Genomic DNA, 23,552 nt, shown 5'->3' on the forward strand with positions numbered 1-23,552 from the left:
AACTCAAAAGTCCTAAATATCACATTTTATTTCAAGAAATCTTGACAAGCCGATTTTCACTAGTTCCATTGGCAGATTTATTTTGCTTATTTCAAGCAAAAAACGTCTTTTATTTGTTGGTTTTCTTACTTATTTTTGGAGGGGCATTTTTTCCAGTGCACAGCATCTCAGTCAGGCTGAGCTCTGGACTCTGACTGGACCGTTGCAACACCTCGATTCTTCTCATTTTCACACATTCTGCTGTAGATCTGCTGCTGTGTTTGTGTTTGTGCTGATGTGCTGTGTTTGGTTTCCTCCAAACGTGCTGCTGTGCATTATGAGCAAACATCTCCGCTTTGGTCTGCTCTGTCCAAAGGACATTGTTCCAGAAGTCTTGTGGTTTGTTCAGATGCAGCTTTGCAAACCTAAGCTGTGCTGCCATGTTCTTTTTAGAGAGAAGAGGCTTTCTCCTGCAGCCCTTCCACACAAGCCACACCTGTTCAGTCTGTTTCTAACTGTGCTGTCATGACCTTTAACCTTTAACATGCTAACTGAGGCCCGCAGAGTCTGAGATGTAGCTCTTGGGTTTCTGACCTTGGGGTGACCTTTAACCTTTAACATGCTAACTGAGGCCTGTAGAGTCTGAGATGTAGCTCTTTGGGTTTCTGACCTTGGGGTGACCTTTAACCTTTAACATGCTAACTGAGGCCTGCAGAGTCTGAGATGTAGCTCTTTGGGTTTCTGACCTTGGGGTGACCTTTAACCTTTAACATGCTAACTGAGGCCTGCAGAGTCTGAGATGTAGCTCTTTGGGTTTCTGACCTTGGGGTGACCTTTAACCTTTAACATGCTGACTGAGGCCTGCAGAGTCTGAGATGTAGCTCTTGGGTTTCTGACCTTGGGGTGACCTTTAACCTTTAACATGCTGACTGAGGCCTGCAGAGTCTGAGATGTAGCTCTTTGGGTTTCTGACCTTGGGGTGACCTTTAACCTTTAACATGCTAACTGAGGCCTGCAGAGTCTGAGATGTAGCTCTTTGGGTTTCTGACCTTGGGGTGACCTTTAACCTTTAACATGCTAACTGAGGCCTGCAGAGTCTGAGATGTAGCTCTTGGGTTTCTGACCTTGGGGTGACCTTGCTGGGACGTCCACTCCTGGGCAGATTGACAGCTGTCCTGAATGTTTTCCACCTGTGAATAATCTTTCTCTCTGTGGAACGATGGACTCCAGATAGTTTGGAAACGACTGACAAAATTTCTAAAGCCATAGATTTATCAGACAGATTTTAAAGGTAGAAAATGTACAGAAAATACTTCTTATTAGACTTTTATTCATCATTGAGGTGCACAGATGCACATTTAAAGAGATTACTTCCTTACACAAAAGAGGAGGTAGCGTGTGTTGACTCAGCAGGGATGAAATGAAATCAGAAACATTGATATTCAGGAGAATAAATTATTAAAAGCAGTACAGAAAGCTGGACATTATTTTCAAAGGTGGACACCTAGTGCCTGAATGTTTTCCACTTCTCTCTGTGGAACGATGGACTCCAGATAGTTTGGAAATGGCCTTATAACCCTTCCCAGATTGATGGGCAGCAACAGCTGCTTCTCTAAGATCATTGCTGATGTCTTTCCTCCTTGGCATCATAATTTATTCTTATTATTTTTAATTTATATTTGTTTATTTACTTTTTTTTTTAATTATTTAAAATTATTTCATATTCATTGCACAGTAATTTTCTGTCTAATTACTGCGGTTTATTGTATCTTTTTTAATCATTTAACGATTATTTTCTTTTCTGCCATATGTTTTGGATGTTTAAACTGTTGATTGTTATATTAACATGAAAAAACAATAAATATATGTTAAAAAAAAAAAAAAAGGTGTAATATAACATACAATGACACATATGACCTCATTTTAAGACCAGATTGTTTCTTTTTCTATTGACAAAATCTTGAGATAAAAAGCTGTTTTAGCTAAAAAAAAAGAAGATGAGAGGCATAAGAATTACCATCTCACCTGAATTTGATGTTATGTGATTAAACATTTAAAACAAATATCATTTTGGGGAATTCATTCCAGCTGTGACTTTCCAAACCTCGCACGAGTCAGAGCTTAGCCTGATATCATTCAACTTTTAAAGCTCCTTTAAGAAGACCGATTAACTCCGATTGCTTTGGTTTGTGTGAGTCACTTTAAATCTAAAAGCAGACCAAAATAAGAGGGGATCGCTCATCGTGTTGTTTGAAAACCTTCGATACGGTGCAAAGAAACTCTGCTCATCAAAGGAAAAACATCAAATGATCAAAGCAAGTTTGTGTTTGGGAGTAAAAGAGGATAATCTCAAAGACGGGTTGGGATCAAAGCTAAAACATTTAATAACAAAACTCGGGTACACGCACAGATCTGCTCGGAGATCTCCTCTCCAACACACAATGTTCAAATGTTTAAATAAAAAGCTTAAAAGGCCAGCTCAGGTCGTTGCATCATGCAGAAACTAATCATTTAATAAATATTTCAAGTTAAACCTGATTTTAACACCATAAATTAAGCCAAGACACGGGCAACAGCTAAGAATAAGTCTTCTTTAAGCATCACACACACATTGATGAGGAAAATATATCAAAATCTAGTGGCTCATAACAGCAATGACAGTCAGTCTGTGAAGTCTTCGCTTCGGATTTGACGGAAACACAAAAAAAACGAAGGCAGAAATACTCTGAGTCCGACGGGAAGGCAGCGAAAACGTCCAAAAAACGGGGGCGAGTGACGGCGGTCAGAAGCTCATGAGGACGTCTCGCTCCTGCATGCTGGTGTAGAACGGCTTCCCGAACACGAACGAGTGAAGCCCGGCCCTCAGCTTCTCCGCAAACGCCATGACGATGTTCAGGTCTCCCTCCGCGCTCAGATCCAGGTCCGTCTTCAGGTTACGCAGCGACCGGAACGGCTTCTTCCCTTTTTGCCTGCGGAGAGGACACACCAGAGTAAGCCATGGAGTTCCTCAGGGTTCTGTGCTTGGACCGATTCTTTTCACTTTTATACATGCTTCCATTAGGTAACATTATTAGACAGCATGGCATAAAGTTCCATCACTATGCTGATGATACTCAGCTGTACTTATCTTAGGTTGGTAAGACAACAAGCATGTCTTAAAGACATAAAGACCTGGATGACTCAGAACTGTCTGCTTCTTATCTTTGGACCTGAGCGCTCGAAATTGTCTAGCTATAAAGTTACTCTAGATGGTATTTCCTTGGCTTCTAGTTCTACAGTGAGGAACCTTGGAGTTATTTTTGACCAGAACTTATCATTTGACTCGCATATAAAACAGGTTTCTAGGACTGCCTTCTTTCATCTTCGTAATATTGTTAAAATCAGGAACATCTAGTCTCAGGGTGATCCTGTAAAAACTGCTCCATGCATCTGTTACTTCAAGATTGGACTACTGTAATTCTTTATTATTGGGCTGTTAGACTGAAATAAAAAATGTAAAATGCGTGTTCATTCAAACTAATAACTTAATCCATCATGTCTTAAAGATCTCATAGTTGGATATTTCCCCAGCAGAGCACTTTGCTCTCTGCAGGTTTACTTGAGGCAAAATGGGAGGCAGAGCCTTCAGTTATCAGGCCTCTCTCTGTGGAACCAGCTGCCAGTTTGGGAGGCAGAGCCTTCGGTTATCAGGCCCCTCTCTGTGGAACCAGCTGCCAGTTTGGGAGGCAGAGCCTTCGGTTATCAGGCTCCTCTCTGTGGAACCAGCTGCCAGTTTGGGAGGCAGAGCCTTCAGTTATCAGGCCCCTCTCTGTGGAACCAGCTGCCAGTTTGGGAGGCAGAGCCTTCGGTTATCAGGCCCCTCTCTGTGGAACCAGCTGCCAGTTTGGGAGGCAGAGCCTTCGGTTATCAGGCTCCTCTCTGTGGAACCAGCTGCCAGTTTGGGAGGCAGAGCCTTCAGTTATCAGGCCCCTCTCTGAGGAACCAGCTGCCAGTTTGGGAGGCAGAGCCTTCAGTTATCAGACCCCTCTCTGTGGAACCAGCTGCCAGTTTGGGAGGCAGAGCCTTCAGTTATCAGGCCCCTCTCTTGTGGAATAAGCTGCCAGTTTGGGAGGCAGAGCCTTCAGTTATCAGGCCCCTCTCTTGTGGAATAAGCTGCCAGTAAATGTCCGGGAAGCAGACACACTTTCCACTTTTAAGACCAGGCTTAAAACTTTCCTCTCTGATAAAGCTTATAGTTAGGGATGGCTCAGGTGATCCTGGAACATCCCATAGTTAAGCTGCTATAGGCCCAGCCTGCTGGGGAGCCTCATCTGTCACACCTTTCCTCACTTTACTCTCTTTTTCCCTGTTTAATTTCTCAAACGATATTATGTACATGTGACATTATTGTGGTCATTAACTCATGTTTCCCTGTTCCAACAGGTATCCTTTGAATGGTGTTACAGGGTTTTTCCCTCTTTTCTGTCTTCTCAAACCCCAGCTGGTGGAGGCGGATGGCCACCCTTCCTGGTTCTGGTTCTGCCAGAGGTTTCTTCCTGTTCAAAGGGAGTCGTTCTTCTCCACAGTCGTCTCAGGCACGCTCAGGACGGGAGATTGGACTGAAGACAAGTTTCAGTGGAATCTGTTGGTTTCCTTAGCTGGGAAACTGTTTTTGAATTGGCTCTATATGAATGAATTGGATTATTTTGTAAATAATTATGATTACAATGAATTGAATTCCAATTAGCTTGAATTGGACTTTATTATTTAAGTGCCTTGAGATGACATTTGTTGTATTTGGCACTTTATAAATGAACTGAATTGAATTGAATTGAATTGCATGCTCAGGGATTTATTCATGGACGGCCAGATAATTAATCTAAACATGTTAGACAGCAGGGAAGGAAAGAAATCTGCAGCGGTTGGTGGAGATGATGGCAGTTGGGAAGGTCAGGGAGATGTGTTGTGGAGCCCAGAAGGAGATGAGTCAAGCCCAGATGGAGCAATGACCAGGTCGCCGCGGGGAGGGCGGGGGCATGAAAACCTCCAGGCTTCTGTCCGCGGAGGACCGGGGAGCTTCTGATGGTGCTTCTCAAGCAAAAACCAGGGCTGGGCAACGATTAAAATTTAAATCTAATTAATCACATGATTTCCCTGATTAATCGTATTTAAATGCAAAATCCAAAAATGAATCCAAAAGTAGCGTATAGCTTTTAGCATTTAGCTTTATTTTAAATGTGCTGCCATATGAATGAAAGTGCCATAACATTTGTTGTGCAAACACACTTTTAACATCAGCATCTTTCTGTAGTTTTTATGTAGAAGCCTCGCTCCACTGTCTGTTTCCTTGAATGACTTGCTGCTATCAGTTGTGTGTTTTGCCTTTAAGTGATATTTTAGACTGGAACTACTACGCTGAGAAGACAATTCAACTTGGCAGTGTTTACAGATGACTTTGGTTCTGTCGACTCCGCCGTCTGGAAGAACTTTAAAATGAAAATGGCCGAGTAAAAGTTCCGTACCCTTCTCCATGTTTGGTGGATCCGCCGATTACTTTCTTTTCCTGTTCCACAGCAGACAGCAACAGACTTTTACAAAATAAAAGCCTGTGAGCAACAGACTTTTACAGAATAAAAGCCTGTGAGCAACAGACTTTTACAAAATAAAAGCCTGTCTTTTCATCCGTTTCGTGTGCATTTCTCGGTCCTCCACAGCTCGCCTCCGATTTGTAAGCTGGCGCTTGCATGTCGCTCGCATCCTCCCTTCCCTTTACTGGCTCCCAGTGAAACTTTAAAACCCCGTTATTAACACATAAAGCTCCACATGGAGCTTCATATCAAAGCTGCTGAGACCTTATCCCTGCAGCCGACGTCTCAGATCATCTGATCAAGGTCTCCTAATTATTCCACCGGAGGCGATCGCGCTTTAAAGGCTGTGGCGCCCAAACCTTGGAACAAGCAGGTCATCCTTTTTAGCTCTCCCCTTCATCTTTTCACATTATTTCGGGTGATGGTTTACATTCATTTTCATGTTTTTTCACCTTGAATTAAAGATGCACACAAACCGTGAAGCTCTTTGTAACTCTGTGCAATACAAATAAAGTTTTTTTTTACAACTATTAAAGCTCTAAAACCTGCTTAATTTAATGTTAGATTATAAGAGAGTGTGCCTCGAGGTCACCTTGCAACCTGCGGTCTCATTTCTGTGCCTGAGGGGAGCAGAGAAATGTTCCAATGATGATCATAAAAACATAATTTGTTTTTTTCGAGGATGATGACGGTGGTGATGATGGTTCCCACAAGGTGAGCTCAGGTCAAGGCCGAGCTGTGCATCGAGATGTTTTTCTTCTGCTTCAAAGATGGAGAAGATGATTCAGAGGATTCGTCATCCACCACCGGGCGTCTGTTCCCAGTTCCTCTCTCATCCGATACAAAACGGGTTAAAATTGCTTTCCCTCCTTCTCAATTAATGAGCCTCTTAGCACTTTGAGCTTTGATGAATCACCTTCTCACTCGTCTCTAATTCCAAAGAGATGCAGTGTGCGTGCAGATGTCCTGATATTTTTGCCCTCTTTGCTGCACCTTCTCATGTGATCGTCCTTTTGAGAGCTTCGCTAATCATCTGTTCAGTGGTGGTAAGGGTGCCACAGTTTAATTGGGTAATTGGGTCTCTGTAACGTTAGAAATGCCCTCAAATCTTTGTCATTTTCTCTGCTGAAACTGTGAAATGAAAATCCACTTTGCAGCAGCTTTAGAGAGCTGAGACCTGCTGAAACAACCTCGTAACCTCCGTTTAGTCCAATTCCCCTCTGATCATCTGTGGTATTTATAAGCAGTGCCTCCATCACATGGCTGCTGGCTCGGTTATAAATACGTCGCCTTTCCATCATCAGATCAGAGCAGCTCATTCAGCACACTGTTTAAGATTCCCATACGGCAGCTGCTGTACACAACTGTATGCAGATGACTCAGCGCTCTAATCGGCAAAGCAAACTGAAGACATGGGCTGTGTTCGAAACTGCATACTTCTCCTACTACTCCTACTAACTTTTTGAGTTAGTATGTGAGTTTGAGTAAGCGAGAAGTTCCCGGATGCATACTAGACTCTCTGAAATGTTGGGTATGCATCATGAGGTTACTACTCATACTCAAACTACCCAAGGTGTAACGTAACGTGACGTCGCCGATAGTCATTTCCTGTCAAAACGGCAGTTTCAAGCTAGCTACAACGAGGGTAGGTTCACTTCCTGTTTTCAAAACAAAAGCACCAATTGTATGGTAATGGCTTTCCCTATGATAAAAGGCAACGGGTATTTTATTTTGTGAAAATAACCGGAAGTGCGTTGCTCACTGCGGCTAGCTTTAGTAGCGCCGAATTCGTGGGAACAAAATTGTAAACAGCCGGTATTTTGTCAGGTTTTCAACACGTTGGGGATCTAAACGACTACTTTCTCTCCTGAAAATGTTTCAAATGTTGCTAAAGTTTACAGAGTTTAGAGCTTAAGGGAAATCAGCTTCAGGCCGGCTGATTTCGGCTCGGGCAGGAGCGAAATGCATTGTGGGTAAATGCTCTGCATACTGTCTGATTGGTGAGTATGCAGTATGTAGCATGCGGTTTCGAACACAGCTGCTGTCTTGGCTGACATGCCTCATCTGCATACACGTCTGTATGCAGATGACTCTCCGCTCTAATCGGCAAAGCAAACTGAAGACATGTTTACATTTTCTTCTTCTGAGAAGTATTGTAAACAGAAATCTGAGCCCAGAAGCTCCGCTGCCCTCCAGAACAGGTGGAGGCAGAGCATAGAGTTCCTCCTCCACAGTCATACTTGTCTGCTTCTTCAGAGGAGTGTGAAGGATAACTCATCTGATCAGCTGATCACTGCTTCCCCTGCAGAAACCAAACCCTCACAGCCTCCTTCCAGCGTTCCGCTCGGTGCGTTTTACTGACGCGCCGCTCTTCATCTTCATTTAATCAATCTGCAGTCAACTGAATCAGAGTTTTCTATATTTCTGTGCATCTCAATCCAACACGACAGGGAAGGAATGTGCGCTCTAAATGCACTCGTGTTCATTTCATCGGGTTCCTTCTCCAGGACGAGTGGATATTTATTAAAGGGGATAAATTGAGGAGAGAAAGAATACTTTTTTTCTGTCATTCACAGCATATATTTGGGTCTTTAAAGTCTTTGAACCAACCTAAAAGCTGAGAAAAACTCATCCCTGACATTTTGTTCTGAGGCCCCAATATCTGAAATCGTAGTTTATCCACAGGCACAGCACTACAGGCTATGTCATCAATACTTCTTGATGTTAGCCACAAAAAAACTTCGAGTTTTTGGAGCCGATATGCGAAGGGAGAAATATTTTGTGAATTCTCGTGAAGCAGCTGTTTCATTCTGCATGTTTTAACAACTTGGGCTGTTTAACGTGTGATGGGAACATCCGCTCATGTTTAGATTGAGCTCACTCAATGGCATTATGCATGTATCTTATGCTGTTATTGGGTCAACTTGTTTTTGTTTGTGACCATCTCAGAGACTGATTATCCTGAACTGAGAAAGTTCAGTCTCCAACCTTGTTATTACTGTCGCACAGCGTACCGGAGAAAACAACGAGGAGCAAAATCCGAGTCCACTGAGCGGAACAAACACATGGGAACGTTTCACGTTAGCATTTTTATGGAAATCAGTCGGCTTGTTAGCTGAGAAGGAAGCTAGCAGAGAACAGAATGAAGCTAGCAGAGAAAAGAAGAAAGCTAGCAGAGAAAAGAAGAAAGCTAGCAGAGAAAAGAAGAAAGCTAGCAGAGAAAAGAAGGAAGCTAGCAGAAGGAAGCTAGCAGAGAGCAGAAGGAAGCTAGCAGAGAAAAGAAGAAAGCTAGCAGAGAAAAGAAGAAAGCTAGCAGAGAACAGAATGAAGCTAGCAGAGAAAAGAAGAAAGCTAGCAGAGAAAAGAAGAAAGCTAGCAGAGAAAAGAAGGAAGCTAGCAGAAGGAAGCTAGCAGAGAGCAGAAGGAAGCTAGCAGAGAGCAGAAGGAAGCTAGCAGAGAGCAGAAGGAAGCTAGCAGAGAGCAGAAGGAAGCTAGCAGAGAACAGAATGAAGCTAGCAGAGAACAGAATGAAGCTAGCAGAGAACAGAATGAAGCTAGCAGAGAGCAGAAGGAAGCTAGCAGAGAACAGAAGGAAGCTAGCAGAGAACAGAAGGAAGCTAGCAGAGAACAGAATGAAGCTAGCAGAGAACAGAATGAAGCTAGCAGAGAGCAGAAGGAAGCTAGCAGAGAACAGAAGGAAGCTAGCAGAGAACATAAGGAAGCTAGCAGAGAACAGAAGGAAGCTAGCAGAGAACAGAATGAAGCTAGCAGAGAGCAGAAGGAAGCTAGCAGAGAACATAAGGAAGCTAGCAGAGAACAGAATGAAGCTAGCGGAGGGAAGCTAGCACAGAACAGAAGGAAGCTGATGCAACTTGTGTTGTTGTGTTGGACAAATTACCAGAACTACAACGAAAACATTCCAATATGGCTCTTAAACTTTGTTTTGTTCTTTTGACATGTAGCTCAACACTTAAATTTGTTGTTTTTTTTCTGTTACTCGACTGATCGTCGGAATAATTGATATAATACTCAATTTGAACAGAGGTGCAAATCAATGTACATCAATGGAAGAAGAGGGAGCTGCTGAGCAAAGACCTCAGGAAATAAGAAGCTCTGCTACTTTAACTGCACCGATGCTGCCTGTGTTGCTGTGAGTGTTCAGGACTCTGACACACTGTTAATCCCTCTTTGCTATCTGGATTCAAGTCTCATTAGTGACATCTCTTACGTTTCGTCCTCGATGTACTTGAGCAGCGTGAGGGCCTTCCTGTGGAGCAGCAGCAGGAACTGGGCCAGGTAGGTGCTCCGCAGGGACAGGCCCGGCTTCAGCATGAACACCTGGGAACGACACAGGACGTCCATTAGTGGTCCGTGCTGGAAAGAAGGCGGAACAACGCCCTCCTCCTCCTCCCTGCTTTGCCCTAACCTTGAGAAAACAACATGTTGCTGCGAATTCACACGGTGGGTTGTAAATTCTGCTTTTAAGTCAGATAATATTTCTCAGACTGATACAGGTGGCTGGAACACAACAAACAGATGAATTATAACATTGTTACCTTTGTAGTTTTACTTTAATGCCACTTTTTGAGCACAAATTAAACAGTAAATCTTCTATATTTGGGACATTTGTGCATAAAACACTTCTATAATGATTAAAATCCGAATATTCTGTTTTTCTTTTCTACTTTTTTACTGAAACTGACGTTCGGAACGTGAGTAAGAATCAGAACCTCTGTAGGAACCTTCTCCGTTATGGTTGGTGACCTTTCCTCTTCCAGTGCTCCTCTCTCCTGTGGAGTCCCTCAAGGATCTATTCTTGGCCCTATCCTCTTCTCATTGTACATGCTAACACTTGGGTCAATTACAGCCAGGCACAACCTTTCTTTCCACCGTTATGCAGACGATTTTCTAATTTATCTACCATTGAAGCCAAATAGTAACAGTGCACAATGTTCTTTGTTTAATTGTATTGCTGATATTAAGCAGTGGTTGGCCCAAAACGTTCTTACTTATTTAGGATTGCTTTTAATACCCAGTAGTATGATGACACTTTTATCTTAATCGATATTGTTGTATTTTATTGCTTTCACTGTTCTTTTATTGTTTTTACTTATTCTTCTCTGTATTTATTACCTGCTGTAAAGCACTTTGGTACACCGTAAGGATTGTCTGTAAAGGGCTGTATAAATAAAGTATATTTACATTTAATACCACTTTTAGAGCACAAATTAAACAGTAAATCTTCTATATTTGGGACATTTGTGCGTAAAACACTTCTATAATGATTAAAATCCAAATATTCTGTTTTTCTTTTCTACTTTTTTTTACTGAAACTGACGTTCGGTACACAAATGTTTCTGCAGAAAAGCCCACCGTGAAACAGCTGTGAGTATCAGAACCTCTGGAGGAACGCTTTGGTTCTACTTCTTGTTCTTTATCGTCTGAATAATAAAAATTCAGATTATTCCTGCTTATTTCCACATTTTTACTGACTTTTTTTCTTTATTTAAACAGCTATTTCTTCCCTTTTTTTTTTTTTAAATCAAAGTTAGCGATAAAGATATTCTTACCTCATAAATAAAATTCTTCACCAAAGTGTCGTTATGCATGACGTCTTGGAAGATATTTCTGAGGGAAAAAAAGGAGTTATGAGGTTAGATTTTCTTTCTGAACGCTGATAACAGAAGAAGAAGAAGAGAACACGGCGGGCGTGCGCTTACAGGTCGGGGGTGAAGGTTTCATCGGTGTGGATGACCGTGTCCGGCGGTATCTCCTCCTCGCTGTCCGTCTTCCACAGCGCGCTCAGCTCAGAGCGCATGTAGCGCCGCTGGATGTACGTGTGCTCGTGGCACGGCGGCATCTGCTTGACCGTGTTGATGTCGACGTCGATGTGCGTGGTCGGGTAGGGCGAGTACAGCACCTGGCGGAACGGCAGCACGAAGCTGCCCGTGGAGTCCTGGGGCGGACAGAAGGAAACCGGGTCTGTGAACACTTCCACCTTTAAAGTTTCCTTGTGTTCACCTGCTGCTTTGATTCAGCGATCCACGTGAAAATAAGCCACGCCCTTTAAGTTTTGAAAAAGTTGCCCAATGATTTTCCCCCCCCATGTCTTAAGAGTAACCTGGCCAAGTTTGAAGTCTGTAGCATTAAATCTGTAGGACGAGTTCGATCATATGCAAGCCGTGGAATCGGGCAAAAATGGCACCAAAAACGCTCTTTCCATCCAAAATGGCTGCCTTCCTGCGGACGTGGGACCATGGCAGCATGAGACTTTTTTGTGCGTCTGGGCATGATGAATGAGTGTACCGAATTTCGTCGTCCCACGCGAAACTAACCCCAATGCGGGGACTATTTTTAAGCATCGTAGGGGGCGCTACAGAGCCAATGAGCGACTCCCAAAAATATAAAGTTTAGATTCTTTCATGTCGTCGACTGGCAGGTGGCGCTCGCAAAATTTCAAGCGTTTTCGAGCACCTTTAGCAAAGAATAAGAAGAAAGAACTCCTACAGATACAATGGGTCCCTAATAAAATTCCAGGAAAACAAACCCATGGCTGCGGCGTGGAAAAGTTCATATTGAAACTTAAATAAGAAAAAGAAACTAGAAAGCTGCAAGCAGCCTTGGGCGAGACCGAGATGTGCGTACGTTGGGCATGCGCTGGACGCCGTAGTCGCGCAGCTCTGCCCACACGCACGATACCCTCTGCGTACGTACGAGCACAGCATAACCCCAATGCGGAGGGTTTTTGAAAATTTCTAGGGGGCGCCACTGAGCCATTTAGCTCCGCCCACACACAATACCCTTTACATACGTACGAGGTCGACAGGGTGGACGTGTGTGCCACGTTTCATGACTTTGCGATGATGATAAGGCTTTCAAATCACAAACGCCATCACACGATTTTCACCGCCTGGCCACGCCCACACCGTTCAGTTTGGAAAAGTTTCTCCATGATTTTTTCCCATGTCTTAAGAGTAACCTGGCCAAGTTTGAAGTCTGTGGCATTAAATCTGTAGGAGGAGTTCGATCAAATGCGAGGTGTCGGAAAAAACAAGACGTTTCCAACCACCAGCAGGTGGCGCTATAGGTGGATGTCACTATTTTATATGTACGCGTTCAGGCTGGGTCCAGCATTCACCGTATGGAGTTTGGGACAGATTGGATAATGTATGTGGGAGTTATAAGCGACTTCATTTTTTATGGCGAGTGATGGCGAGTCATTGAAATTTGAGGCGTCGCCACGGCTACGCCCTTTAAGTTTTGAACGAGACGACGTGTCAGAGCTCGAGCTGAAGGATCAATAAATCAAAGCTTTTCACAGGGAGATGCAGTGATGTTATCATCAGATTATCTCTGATAGGATACGACATCCCTTCAGCAGTGTGATAAGAGACTTTCATTAGGGACCTATTGTATCTGTAGGAGTTCTTTCTTCTTATTCTTTGCTAAAGGTGCTCGAAAACTTTTGCGAGCACCACCTGCCAGTCGACGACATGAAAGAATCTAAACTTTATATTTTTGGGAGTCGCTCATTGACTCTGTAGCGCCCCCTACGATGCTTAAAAATAGTCCCCGCATTGGGGTTAGTTTAGCGTGGGACGACGAAATTCGTCACACTAATTCATCATGCCCAGACGCACAAAAAAAGTCTCATGCCGCCATGGTCCCACGTCCACAGGAAGGCGGCCATTTTGGATGGAAAGTGAGTTTTGGTGCCATTTTTGGCCGATTCCACGCCTTGCATATGATCAAACTCGTCCTACAGATTTAATGCTACAGACTTCAAACTTGGCCAGGTTACTCTTAAGACATCGGGGGAAACAATCATTGGGCATCCTTTTCAAAACTTAAAGGGCGTAGCCGTGGCGACGCCTCAAATTTCAATGACTCGCCATCACTCGCCATAAAAAATGAAGTCGCTTATAACTCCCACATACATTATCCAATCTGTCCCAAACTTCATACGGTGATTGCTGGAACCAGCCTGAACGCGTACATATAAAATAGTGACATCCACCTACAGCGCCACCTGCTGGTGGTTGGAAACATCTTTGTTTTTTCCCACACCTCGCATTTGATCAAACTCCTCCCACATATTTAATGCTACAGACTTCAAACTTGGCCAGGTTACTCTTAAGACATGGGGGAAAAAATTCATGGAGAAACTTTTCCAAACTGAACGGTGTGGGCGTGGCCAGGCAGTGAAAATCGTGTGATGGCGTTTGTGGTTTGAAAGCCTTATCATCATCACAAAGTCATGAAACTTGGCACACACGTCCACCCTGACGACCTCGTACGTATGTAAAGGGTATCGTGTGTGGGCGGAGCTAAATGGCTCAGTGGCGCCCCCTAGAAATGTTCAAAAACTCCTCCGCATTGGGGTTATTATGTGCTCACTGCAGCACTTTTCCTCCTTCTGTTCCTTTCCCCCATGATGATTTCCATCAGGTCAGAGAAACAGAAGGCTGGTGGTGACTGCAGAGTGCATCAAACCCACACTTTGTTCCTCCGACACGACCCACCCTCTGGTTTCTTTCTTTCTTTGTGAAGAACGAGCCAAAAAATCCACCTAAAGGACGCCGTTCTGGACCCTCGCCCTAACCTCGAACCCAACGAACGTTGACCAGAGGAGTCAGAGCTGCGACGGCTTCATTTTTCAGCTCCACAGAACTCCCTCCAGACTCACTTTTTCAGCCACGTTTCCAGAAGATCCTCTGAAACACGTCGGCGCGGTGCTGATATCGACACAAAAATCTAATCTCACAGCAATCTTTTGCGGTATGTGGCAGCACCGCTGCGCTGTGGGCAGACGCCCCCCCGGCTGGGAGAACGCCTCCTCAGCGCACGTGTGGACGGCAGCTCGAGGGATGCGTCATCCTTTGCCAATGTTGGAGGGAACAAACGAAAACTTAAAATCTATTTGTTCTACATCCGAGCAGAGAAAGGCTGTGTTCGAAACTACAAACTACATACTGCATACTACATACTGCATACTGCATACTACATACTTCCATACTACCATACTACATACTGCATACTACATAGTTCCATACTACATACTACATACTGCATAATACATACTGCATACTGCACACTACATACTGCATACTACATACTACATACTGCATACTTCCATACTACCTACTACATACTACATACTATATACTGCATACTTCCATACTACCATACTACATACTTCCATACTACATACTTCCATACTACATACTATATACTGCATACTTCCATACTACATACTTCCATACTACATACTTCCATACTACATACTACATACTATATACTGCATACTTCCATACTGCATACTTCCATACTACCATACTACATACTTCCATACTACATACTTCCATACTACATACTTCCATACTACATACTGCATACTTCCATACTACATACTTCCATACTACATACTATATACTGCATACTTCCATACTGCATACTTCCATACTACATACTGCATACTTCCATACTACATACTTCCATACTACATACTTCCATACTACATACTATATACTGCATACTTCCATACTGCATACTTCCATACTACATACTGCATACTTCCATACTACATACTTCCATACTACATACTATATACTGCATACTTCCATACTGCATACTTCCATACTACATACTGCATACTTCCATACTACATACTTCCATACTGCATACTTCCATACTACATACTTCCATACTACATACTATATACTGCATACTTCCATACTGCATACTTCCATACTATATACTGCATACTTCCATACTGCATACTGATCGATCAGACAGTATGCAGAGCGTTTACCCACAATGCATTTCGCTCCTGCCCGAGCCCAAATCAGCCGGCCTGAAGCTGATTTCCCTTAAGCTCTAAACTCTGTAAACTTTAGCAACATCTGAAACATTTTCAGGTGAGAAAGTAGTCGTTTAGATCCCCAACGTGTTGAAAACATGACAAAATACCGGCTGTTTACAATTTTGTTCCCACGAATTCGGCGCTACTAAAGCTAGCCGCAGTGAGCAACGCACTTCCTGTTATTTTCACAAAATAAAATACCCGTTGCCTTTTATCATAGGGAAAGCCATTACGATACAATTGGTGCTTTTGTTTTGAAAACGGGAAGTGAACCTACCCTCGTTGTAGCTAGCTTGAAACTGCCGTTTTGACAGGAAATGACGATCGGCGACGTCACGTTACGGTGCATCTTGGGTAGTTTGAGTATGAGTAGTAACCTCATGATGCATACCCAACATTTAGGATAATCTAGTATGCATCCGGGAACTTCTCGCTTACTCAAACTCGCATACTAACTCAGAAAGTATGAGTTATGTCGTCAGTTTGCTTTGCCAATTAGAGCGCTGAGTCATCTGCATACAGATGTATCTTAACGAATCTTAAACGGTGTGCTGAATGAGCTGCTCCGATCTGATGATCGACGTATTTATAACCGAGCCAGCAGCCATGTGATGGAGGCACTGCTTATAAATACCACAGATGATCAGAGGGGAATTAAATTAAATTAAAAGGTTAGTAGGAGTAGTAGGAGAAGTATGCGGTTTCGAACACAGCCTATAGCTCCAGAAAACAGAGGGTGTGGTGCAATCTCCCATGATCCTCTCTGCTTTCTGCAGGGCTCCAGATCATTCAACTGTATACCGGCACAGTTTTCCGTCGGCTTTGGATGCGCTTGGACCTGTCGGAGCAGAACTGACGGCAGAAAAACATCAAACATGCCGCTTACTTTGAGCAGACCCTGGACGAACAGGCCGGTGTCGTACTTGAAGGAAGAGTCGGCCCTGCAGAGGCGAGAGCTCTTCCTCTCAGCCGGGGTGAGGAAGAGGCAGAGAGTCCGCACAATCTGCAGGAACACAATCACAATCTGTGCTTTGGACGATTCAAACCGGCACCTTGAGTGTTTTCACTCTGTTTTCAGAGAACTCGCCACTGAACAACCTGCTGGTTTGGAGCCTCAAACCTGACAAAAACGCTCCAAGTTAACTGTTAAATTTGACTCTAACTTAGACCTGATAATTAATTCAGTGTTTTGCTTTTGATATTCACTGAGAAAAGCAGCAGCTTCTCAGCTCATGAACGGCTTCACTTTCTTTTATACGAAGATGTTTGACATTCTTTTATATTCACGTTTCAGCAGAAGGTCAGAAGGTCATACAACGCAGGATATTTACCTTATTTACTTTGTCTGGGTTGCTTCCAACCACTATCGAACAGCCACACGTCTGCAGATGAGAGCTGATGGCTCTGAAACGCACAGACAAACAGTCAGTTTCAAAAGAACATGAGCAAACTGATCTTAATTCACATAATAATTCCTTTTCTGGCCTCCTGAGCATGTCCTTGGAAGAATAATTTAAAAACCAAACCTTTAAAATGTTGAAAATATCACACAGAGAGTGTTTTATTCTGAAAGCAGCGGCTTAAAGATCAAGCTTTCCCGATGACTCTCCAGACTTAACAGTGATTTAGCCCTCATACCCCCCCCTCTCCAAGTGGAGAGCCATCAGTCATCACTGGACGGCTGACAGGTGTTAAACGGCCATTGTTCATCATCCGTCTCCATTTGCCTGCATTGGATTGCTTACTTGTGAAGGAAGTCCTCGTGGCAGCTGTCCCCGATGTCATCATCGTTTAGCACCGTGTCCTTTATCTGCTCGGCGGGAGCAGAACAAACGAGTTAAGAGTGTGAGAGGAGCACGTGTGAAGGCAACGAGATGAAGATGCAGAAACACATTCAGGGGGCGGGAATCTGGGCGGATTAAGCTCCGACAGAAAAGCCGTTTCAACGAGAAAAACAACAAAAAGATCAAAGGTTTTGTAGATAAATTTCACGTGAGGCTGCGGTTACAAACGCCCTCCAGTTACTGTAAGTCTTCAGTAACTCGTTAAAGGGACAGTTCGCCTCTTTTGGCATGAAGCTGTATGACATCCCATATCAGCAGCATCATTTATGAACATCTTCTTACCCCCTGCTGCGTCCTGTGAGCAGAGTTCCAGCCTCGTTTTGGTGTTGATGAAGGTAGTCCGGCTAGTTGGCTGGGGTTTAAAAAATAAAGCGTTTTGCTTCTCAAAACAATATGCGTTCAACAGAGTAATACATTTGCATCACAAAATGGTTCTCCAGGAAAAAGTCAGACCTCACAATCTCTTGGCCCTATTTTCTCTCCCTTCGTATCACTGCCTGCTGCCGCCTGCCGACAGCCGCGCCTGTTACGGTGTTTGCTGCTCGGAAGCAGGAGACTGCTCGGTCTGCACAGCACATAAACAAAAGAGAAGGAAAAGAAACAAAGGAAAGAAAATGAAAGGAAACGAAAGAAACAAAAGGAAAGGAAACAAAAGGAAAGGAAAGGAAACAAAAGGAAAGGAAATGAAAGAGAAGGAAAGGAAATGAAAGGAAAGGAAAGGAAAGAGAAGGAAAGAAAAGAAAGAAGGAAAGCAAAGGAAAGGAAACAAAAGGAAAGGAAAGAAAGAAGGAAAGCAAAGGAAAGGAAACAAAAGGAAAGGAAAGGAAAGAAGGAAAGGAAATGAAAGAGAAGGAAAGGAAAGAAAGAAGGAAAGCAAAGGAAACAAAATAAAAGCAAAGGAAAGGAAAGGAAAGGAAACAAAAGGAAAGGAAAGAGAAGGAAAAGAAAAGAAAGAAGGAAAGCAAAGGAAAGGAAACAAAAGGAAAGGAAAGGAAAGAGAAGGAAAGGAAACAAAAGAGGAAACAAAAGGAAAGGAAAGGAAAGGAAAGAGAAGGAAAGAAAAGAAAGAAGAAAAGCAAAGGAAAGGAAACAAAAGGAAAGGAAAGGAAAGGAAAGAAGGAAAGGAAATGAAAGAGAAGGAAAGGAAAGAAAGAAGGAAAGCAAAGGAAACAAAATAAAAGGAAAGGAAAGGAAAGGAAAGAGAAGGAAAGGAAACAAAAGAAAAGGAAACAAAAGGAAACAAAAGAAAAGGAAACAAAAGGAAACAAAAGGAAAGGAAAGAAAAGAGAAGGAAAGGAAAGGAAAGACGCCTGCCGACAGCCGCGCCTGTTACGGTGTTTGCTGCTCGGTCTGCACAGCAGGCAGTGATACGAAGGGAGAGAAAATAGGGCCAAGAGATTGTGAGGTCTGACTTTTTCCTGGAGAACCATTTTGTGATGCAAATGTATTACTCTGTTGAACGCATATTGTTTTGAGAAGCAAAACGCTTTATTTTTTAAACCCCAGCCAACTAGCCGGACTACCTTCATCAACACCAAAACGAGGCTGGAACTCTGCTCACAGGACGCAGCAGGGGGTAAGAAGATGTTCAGAAATGATGTTGCTGATATGGGATGTCACACAGCTTCATGTCAAAAGAGGCGAACTGTCCCTTTAAGGAGTTATTGCAGGATTTCTCTGTCAGTGTGTCGCTTACATCGATGTCTTCAGGCACACTGTGGGATTTCATGGAGGCCAGCAGCTCCATGATGGGGACGATCTCCAAGCCCAGAACCGAGATGATATTAAAGCCCTGAAGTCAGAGAGAACAGAGCAATCGTGAGCTTAAAGGATCCCTTATTCCTGTTTCCCACCAGCAGAAACACAGACTTATTGTGCGAGGTGCAGGTAAAGGCGTCGCAGCTGCACACCAACGGGGCTTTTTTCTGATTTTACAAGCATCTCATCGGCTCCTCAGAACAACAAAGGCACCCCGAGTGAGGCAAACCGAGAGCTGTATGTGCCGAAGCTCAAAGGGTTCCTGAGATGTGAAAAAAAGGCAACTTTCAACAACGGGATCTGAAGAAGAAAAGGTCGTAAATCCTCCGTTCGTCCCATTCAAGATGTTCACGATAAACCCAAATTAGATGCTTAGTAATTACAGAAGATTAAAGGAACACCCAGTGAGACCTCCAACTTTCATCTTATCTGTTCAAACTAAACCTAATTTCTGAAGAGATGAAAAGAACTAAGAAAATTAATAATAATAATAACACTCATTAGAATTCTGACTGTAAAAATATCCACAACAGGATCTTTATTAGACCCACGATGGAAGTGAAGGTGATGCTGATATAAAGTCCTGAGTCACTCCTCGTTTCTTTCTGTTTCCCTGCAAGCAGCCGGACCTTCTTTAATCTTTTAAGGTGGTCTTGAGCAATAATTCTCCAGCTTTCTGAAGGTCTTTCAGAGTTTTTCTTTGGACTTTGGCTGATTTTTCACTCATTTTCAGTCGAGGAATGTGTTTTTTCTTCGTTAAGCCACTTAACGCTGAGCTGTGAACCATTCAGGCAGGAAAAAGGCTCCTAACTCAAGGGATGAACCAGTGTTGTGTCCAACTTAGCAAAGAAGCCGTTTTAAACTGGATCTTTAGGTACTTTGTTACCAGAGACACATCATTTGTTCCCATTTCTTTAGCTGCATCTGTGAAAAACAGCTTCATAGTTTCAACTTTTTTGTACATTTATGTTAAAACTGCTTTCAGTTACCAAAAGAGTAAAATTAATATAAGAAATTCAGTTTAAAAGAAAAAAATTAACGTTATCACGTCTAAAAGTAGAAAAGTAGGAAAAAAAACAGACAATAATAAGAATTATATGTTATACAACATCAAGAAAAGGTAAATAAGATTCAATTTAAAGCTTAAAAAAGGAATATAAGATATAATCTAATGACTAATTATGGAACAATTAATATAAATGAAATGATTAAACTGCTTTATGCCACCAGAAATGAATAATCTAGAAGCTCTTTGTGGGTTTTAGACTGAAATTAAGATTTGTTCCCATTTCTTTAGCTGCATGTGTGAAAAACAGCAAAGATAACACAGTGTGACAGACAGAAAACAGGATTTCTGCAGCAACAAGGTGATTCCCAAAGAGCTGTTAGCTGAAAACTTGGCATATCTCAGCATGGTGTGCAGTGTGTCCTTAAAACATTTGAGGAAACTGGACAAGTGGAGGACAGAAGAAGAAGTGTCAGGCCTAAAGAACTATCTCCAGCAGATGAACAGGATCTGAAAGTGATGTCCTTAAGAAAGAGGAAAACATCCAGCAAAGACCTGACACAGGAGCTGAGAGATGCATCTGGACCTTCAGCTGATCCATCTGCTGTTGGCCCAAGCCTCATCAGAAATGGGCTCCATGGAAGGGTGGCTGTCAGGAAGCCGTTCTTAAGGAAGGGAAACAGGGAGAAAAGGCTGAGCTGTGCCAAAGGACACAAGAAGTGGGCTGAAAATCAGTGGCAGCAGGTCTGATGGAGGGATGAATCCTCCCCAGAGCCCGGAGCTCAACATTACTGAAGCAGTGTGGGATCATGTTGGCAGAGAACGGAACAAAAGGCAGCCCACATCCAAAGAAGAGCTTTGGGATGTCCTTCAAGAAGCCTGGAGAACTATTCCTGAAGACTCCTTAAAGAAAGGACAGAAAGCTGTCTGAGAGGGTTCAGGCTGTGCTGGAGGAGAAAGGAGCTCAGAGCAGATATTCACTTTAAAGCTGCTCAGAACTGAACTAACTCTGGTTCTGCCTCAGATTCTGGGTTTATGTTCATGTTGGAACATGTTTCAGTGAATCTCTGCAGCTGTTACCATGGAAACATCTGCAGATATTCACTTTAAAGCTGCTCAGAACTGAACTAACTCTGGTTCTGCCTCAGATTCTGGGTTTATGTTCATGTTGGAACACGTTTCAGTGAATCTCTGCAGCTGTTACCATGGAAACATCTGCAGATATTCACTTTAAAGCTGCTCAGAGCGGAACTAACTCTGGTTCTGACTCACATTCTGGGTTTATGTTCATGTTTGAGTTCATTTCTGTGCCTATTTCCTGTTTTCCTGGTCAATTATTTTTATTTTAAATTTTTTAAATTCAACTTAATTAATTAATTAATTAATTTTATTTATTTAGTAATTTATTATTATTATTAGTTAGTAGTAGTATTTTTATTAGAATTGGTATCATTATTGTTGTTGTTAATATACAATCATTGTAAATATAAAAAAAATTTTGAGCTACTTGATTAATTTGAATTTCCCCCACTGGGGGATGAATAAAGTATTTTTCTATTCCATTCTATATTTAAATATAATTAGGGTTAACTCTTGTACAGTTCTGTATTAATCTTTAATATTTTCCTTAAACTCGATCCGGCCTCTGAACGCGTTTCCTGACAGTAATTGTTTGCTTTTATAAACTGGAGCGTTTATAGGACTCGTGTTGGTGACCGTAACTGAAAGATATTTCCTGTTTAAAGAAATGACAGAAAGCTTGTCTTGATGATAAAATACAGGCATAAGTCGTCTGAGCAGCACGGTGAGATAAATCCGCCTCTGAAGAACTCGACATGTTAAAGTTAGTCACAGAGAAAGAAAATGTGATGGCGGTTTCTCTCCTTTATTACCCGCTCACCTCACAGCTGATCAGCTGTTGGGAGCCTCTAACTGTATTATCCTGCCAGTGTTACTGAAAATCTAACTGTATTAAAAGTGTGACACCTTATTTAATGACTATAATGCGTAATAACTTGTTATTTCTAAAGGATCAGCAGGAATAACCTCCGACCTTCTGCATCCAGATGCGCCCTTTGCGGATGACGTGCTTCAGCCTCTCCACGCAGACGGTGTGCAGCGGCAGGTAGAACGCCAGCTCCGTCTGAGGCAGGATGATGGACAGGGCGCACGTGTTCTTGTCCCCCTTCAGCTCGCCGTCAAAGATGAGAGACACGATGATGACGCCCTTCTCAGCCAGGACGAAAAACTTGACGTCCACGGCGCCGCACTCGGCGCTTCGCAGAATCTCCCCGTTGAGCGTGTGATTGGCCAGAAACGTGACCTCTCCGTCACTGAGGAACATCAGCTGGTCGCCCTTCGGTGCCCAGATGTGACGCACACGCGGGCCCAGGATGTTATCCCAGTAGGCGAAGGTGGCGGCCAGCAGCGGGCATTCCCCCTCCACCGCCACCTCGGACTTGGCCACAGCAGGAGATTGGGGAGGACAGCCAGAAGACATCGGGGACGCCCAGAGAAGTCTTCCACACCGTGAATTACAGCAAACCTACATCATAAAACAGAAAATAACACATTTATGTCCAATAATACAACTCAAAAGGTCTCTAAAAGACCCAAAAGAAATATAACCAGTTGTCTAAACATAAAAAACCCCGGAAATTAAGAAAATAATCGAGTCAGCTGACACCACTTCTCCTTCTCTGGAAAATAAAGAAGGAACAATCACTTCTTCTTCACTGGATTTTCAGCATCAAACACATCTGAGAGAACTTTACTCCAAAATAAAAACAAAAACACAAGGCCTTCTGGTAAATTCTGCACATATATATTAAATAATTGCATTTAATTACACTAAACTTACAGTGTGAGACCTTAAATAAAGTCTCAGGCAGGTTGTAGCTTTGACAGCTTGTTTTTAACCAAATGATTTTAGATGTTTACAGAAAAACGAAACTTATCAACTGCTTTTACACATATACTGTATATATATATATATATATATGTGTGTGTGTGTGTGTGTGTGTCCTGGTTTTAAATATATCCGCTGACTAAATGGCGGTAAGGATGGTTGTTGGTAAACAACGCATCGGCTAACTCAAGCTAGCCGGCGGCTACATACATCTGTCAAAAGCAAAGAAATGACGTCGTGACAACTTACTTCTTCGTTGTTTTTTTTTTTTGCCCTTTGAGGTGTAAAAACAATCTCCCTTCTGACTCAGAAGTTCTGAATCACTATTGTACGTGCGCTGCGCGCCGCCATAGCATCTGATTTAAGTGTGCATTAAAGCTGCCAGTTTTTGTTGTGCACCGCACTTCCTCGTACGTCACAGCTACGTCATTCCAATTCAGAACAGCGACCACTAGCGGCCGGAGCCTGGTAGTGCACGGGACGTCAATGATGTCATTTTTATTCCAGGCAACCACCTGCAGGAAAAAAATAAAAAAATAAAAAAATAAAAAAATAAATAAATAAATAAATAGATAGATAGATAAATAGATAGATAGATAGATAGATAGATAGATAGATAGATAGATAG

General features: G+C 42.8%; 1 protein-coding gene across 1 annotated transcript; it reads right to left on the reverse strand.

Annotated features, from left to right (window-relative positions):
* Window positions 1-1,628: 1,628 nt before the first annotated feature.
* c9orf72 (C9orf72-SMCR8 complex subunit) lies at window positions 1,629-23,350 on the reverse strand. Its single transcript, XM_075448310.1, has 10 exons — window positions 23,174-23,350; window positions 22,070-22,561; window positions 18,949-19,044; window positions 17,154-17,218; window positions 16,740-16,812; window positions 16,295-16,411; window positions 11,267-11,502; window positions 11,117-11,174; window positions 9,775-9,884; window positions 1,629-2,948 (listed from the first exon to the last, which is right to left on the reverse strand). Exons 2-10 carry the CDS (start codon window positions 22,514-22,516, stop codon window positions 2,762-2,764), a joined length of 1,389 nt encoding a protein of 462 aa, XP_075304425.1. The 5' UTR covers window positions 22,517-22,561; window positions 23,174-23,350; the 3' UTR covers window positions 1,629-2,761.
* Between the last annotated feature and the right edge of the window lie 202 nt (window positions 23,351-23,552).

This window comes from Odontesthes bonariensis, chromosome 17 (assembly GCF_027942865.1).
Source record: "Odontesthes bonariensis isolate fOdoBon6 chromosome 17, fOdoBon6.hap1, whole genome shotgun sequence".
Taxonomy (NCBI): Eukaryota; Metazoa; Chordata; class Actinopteri; order Atheriniformes; family Atherinopsidae; genus Odontesthes; species Odontesthes bonariensis.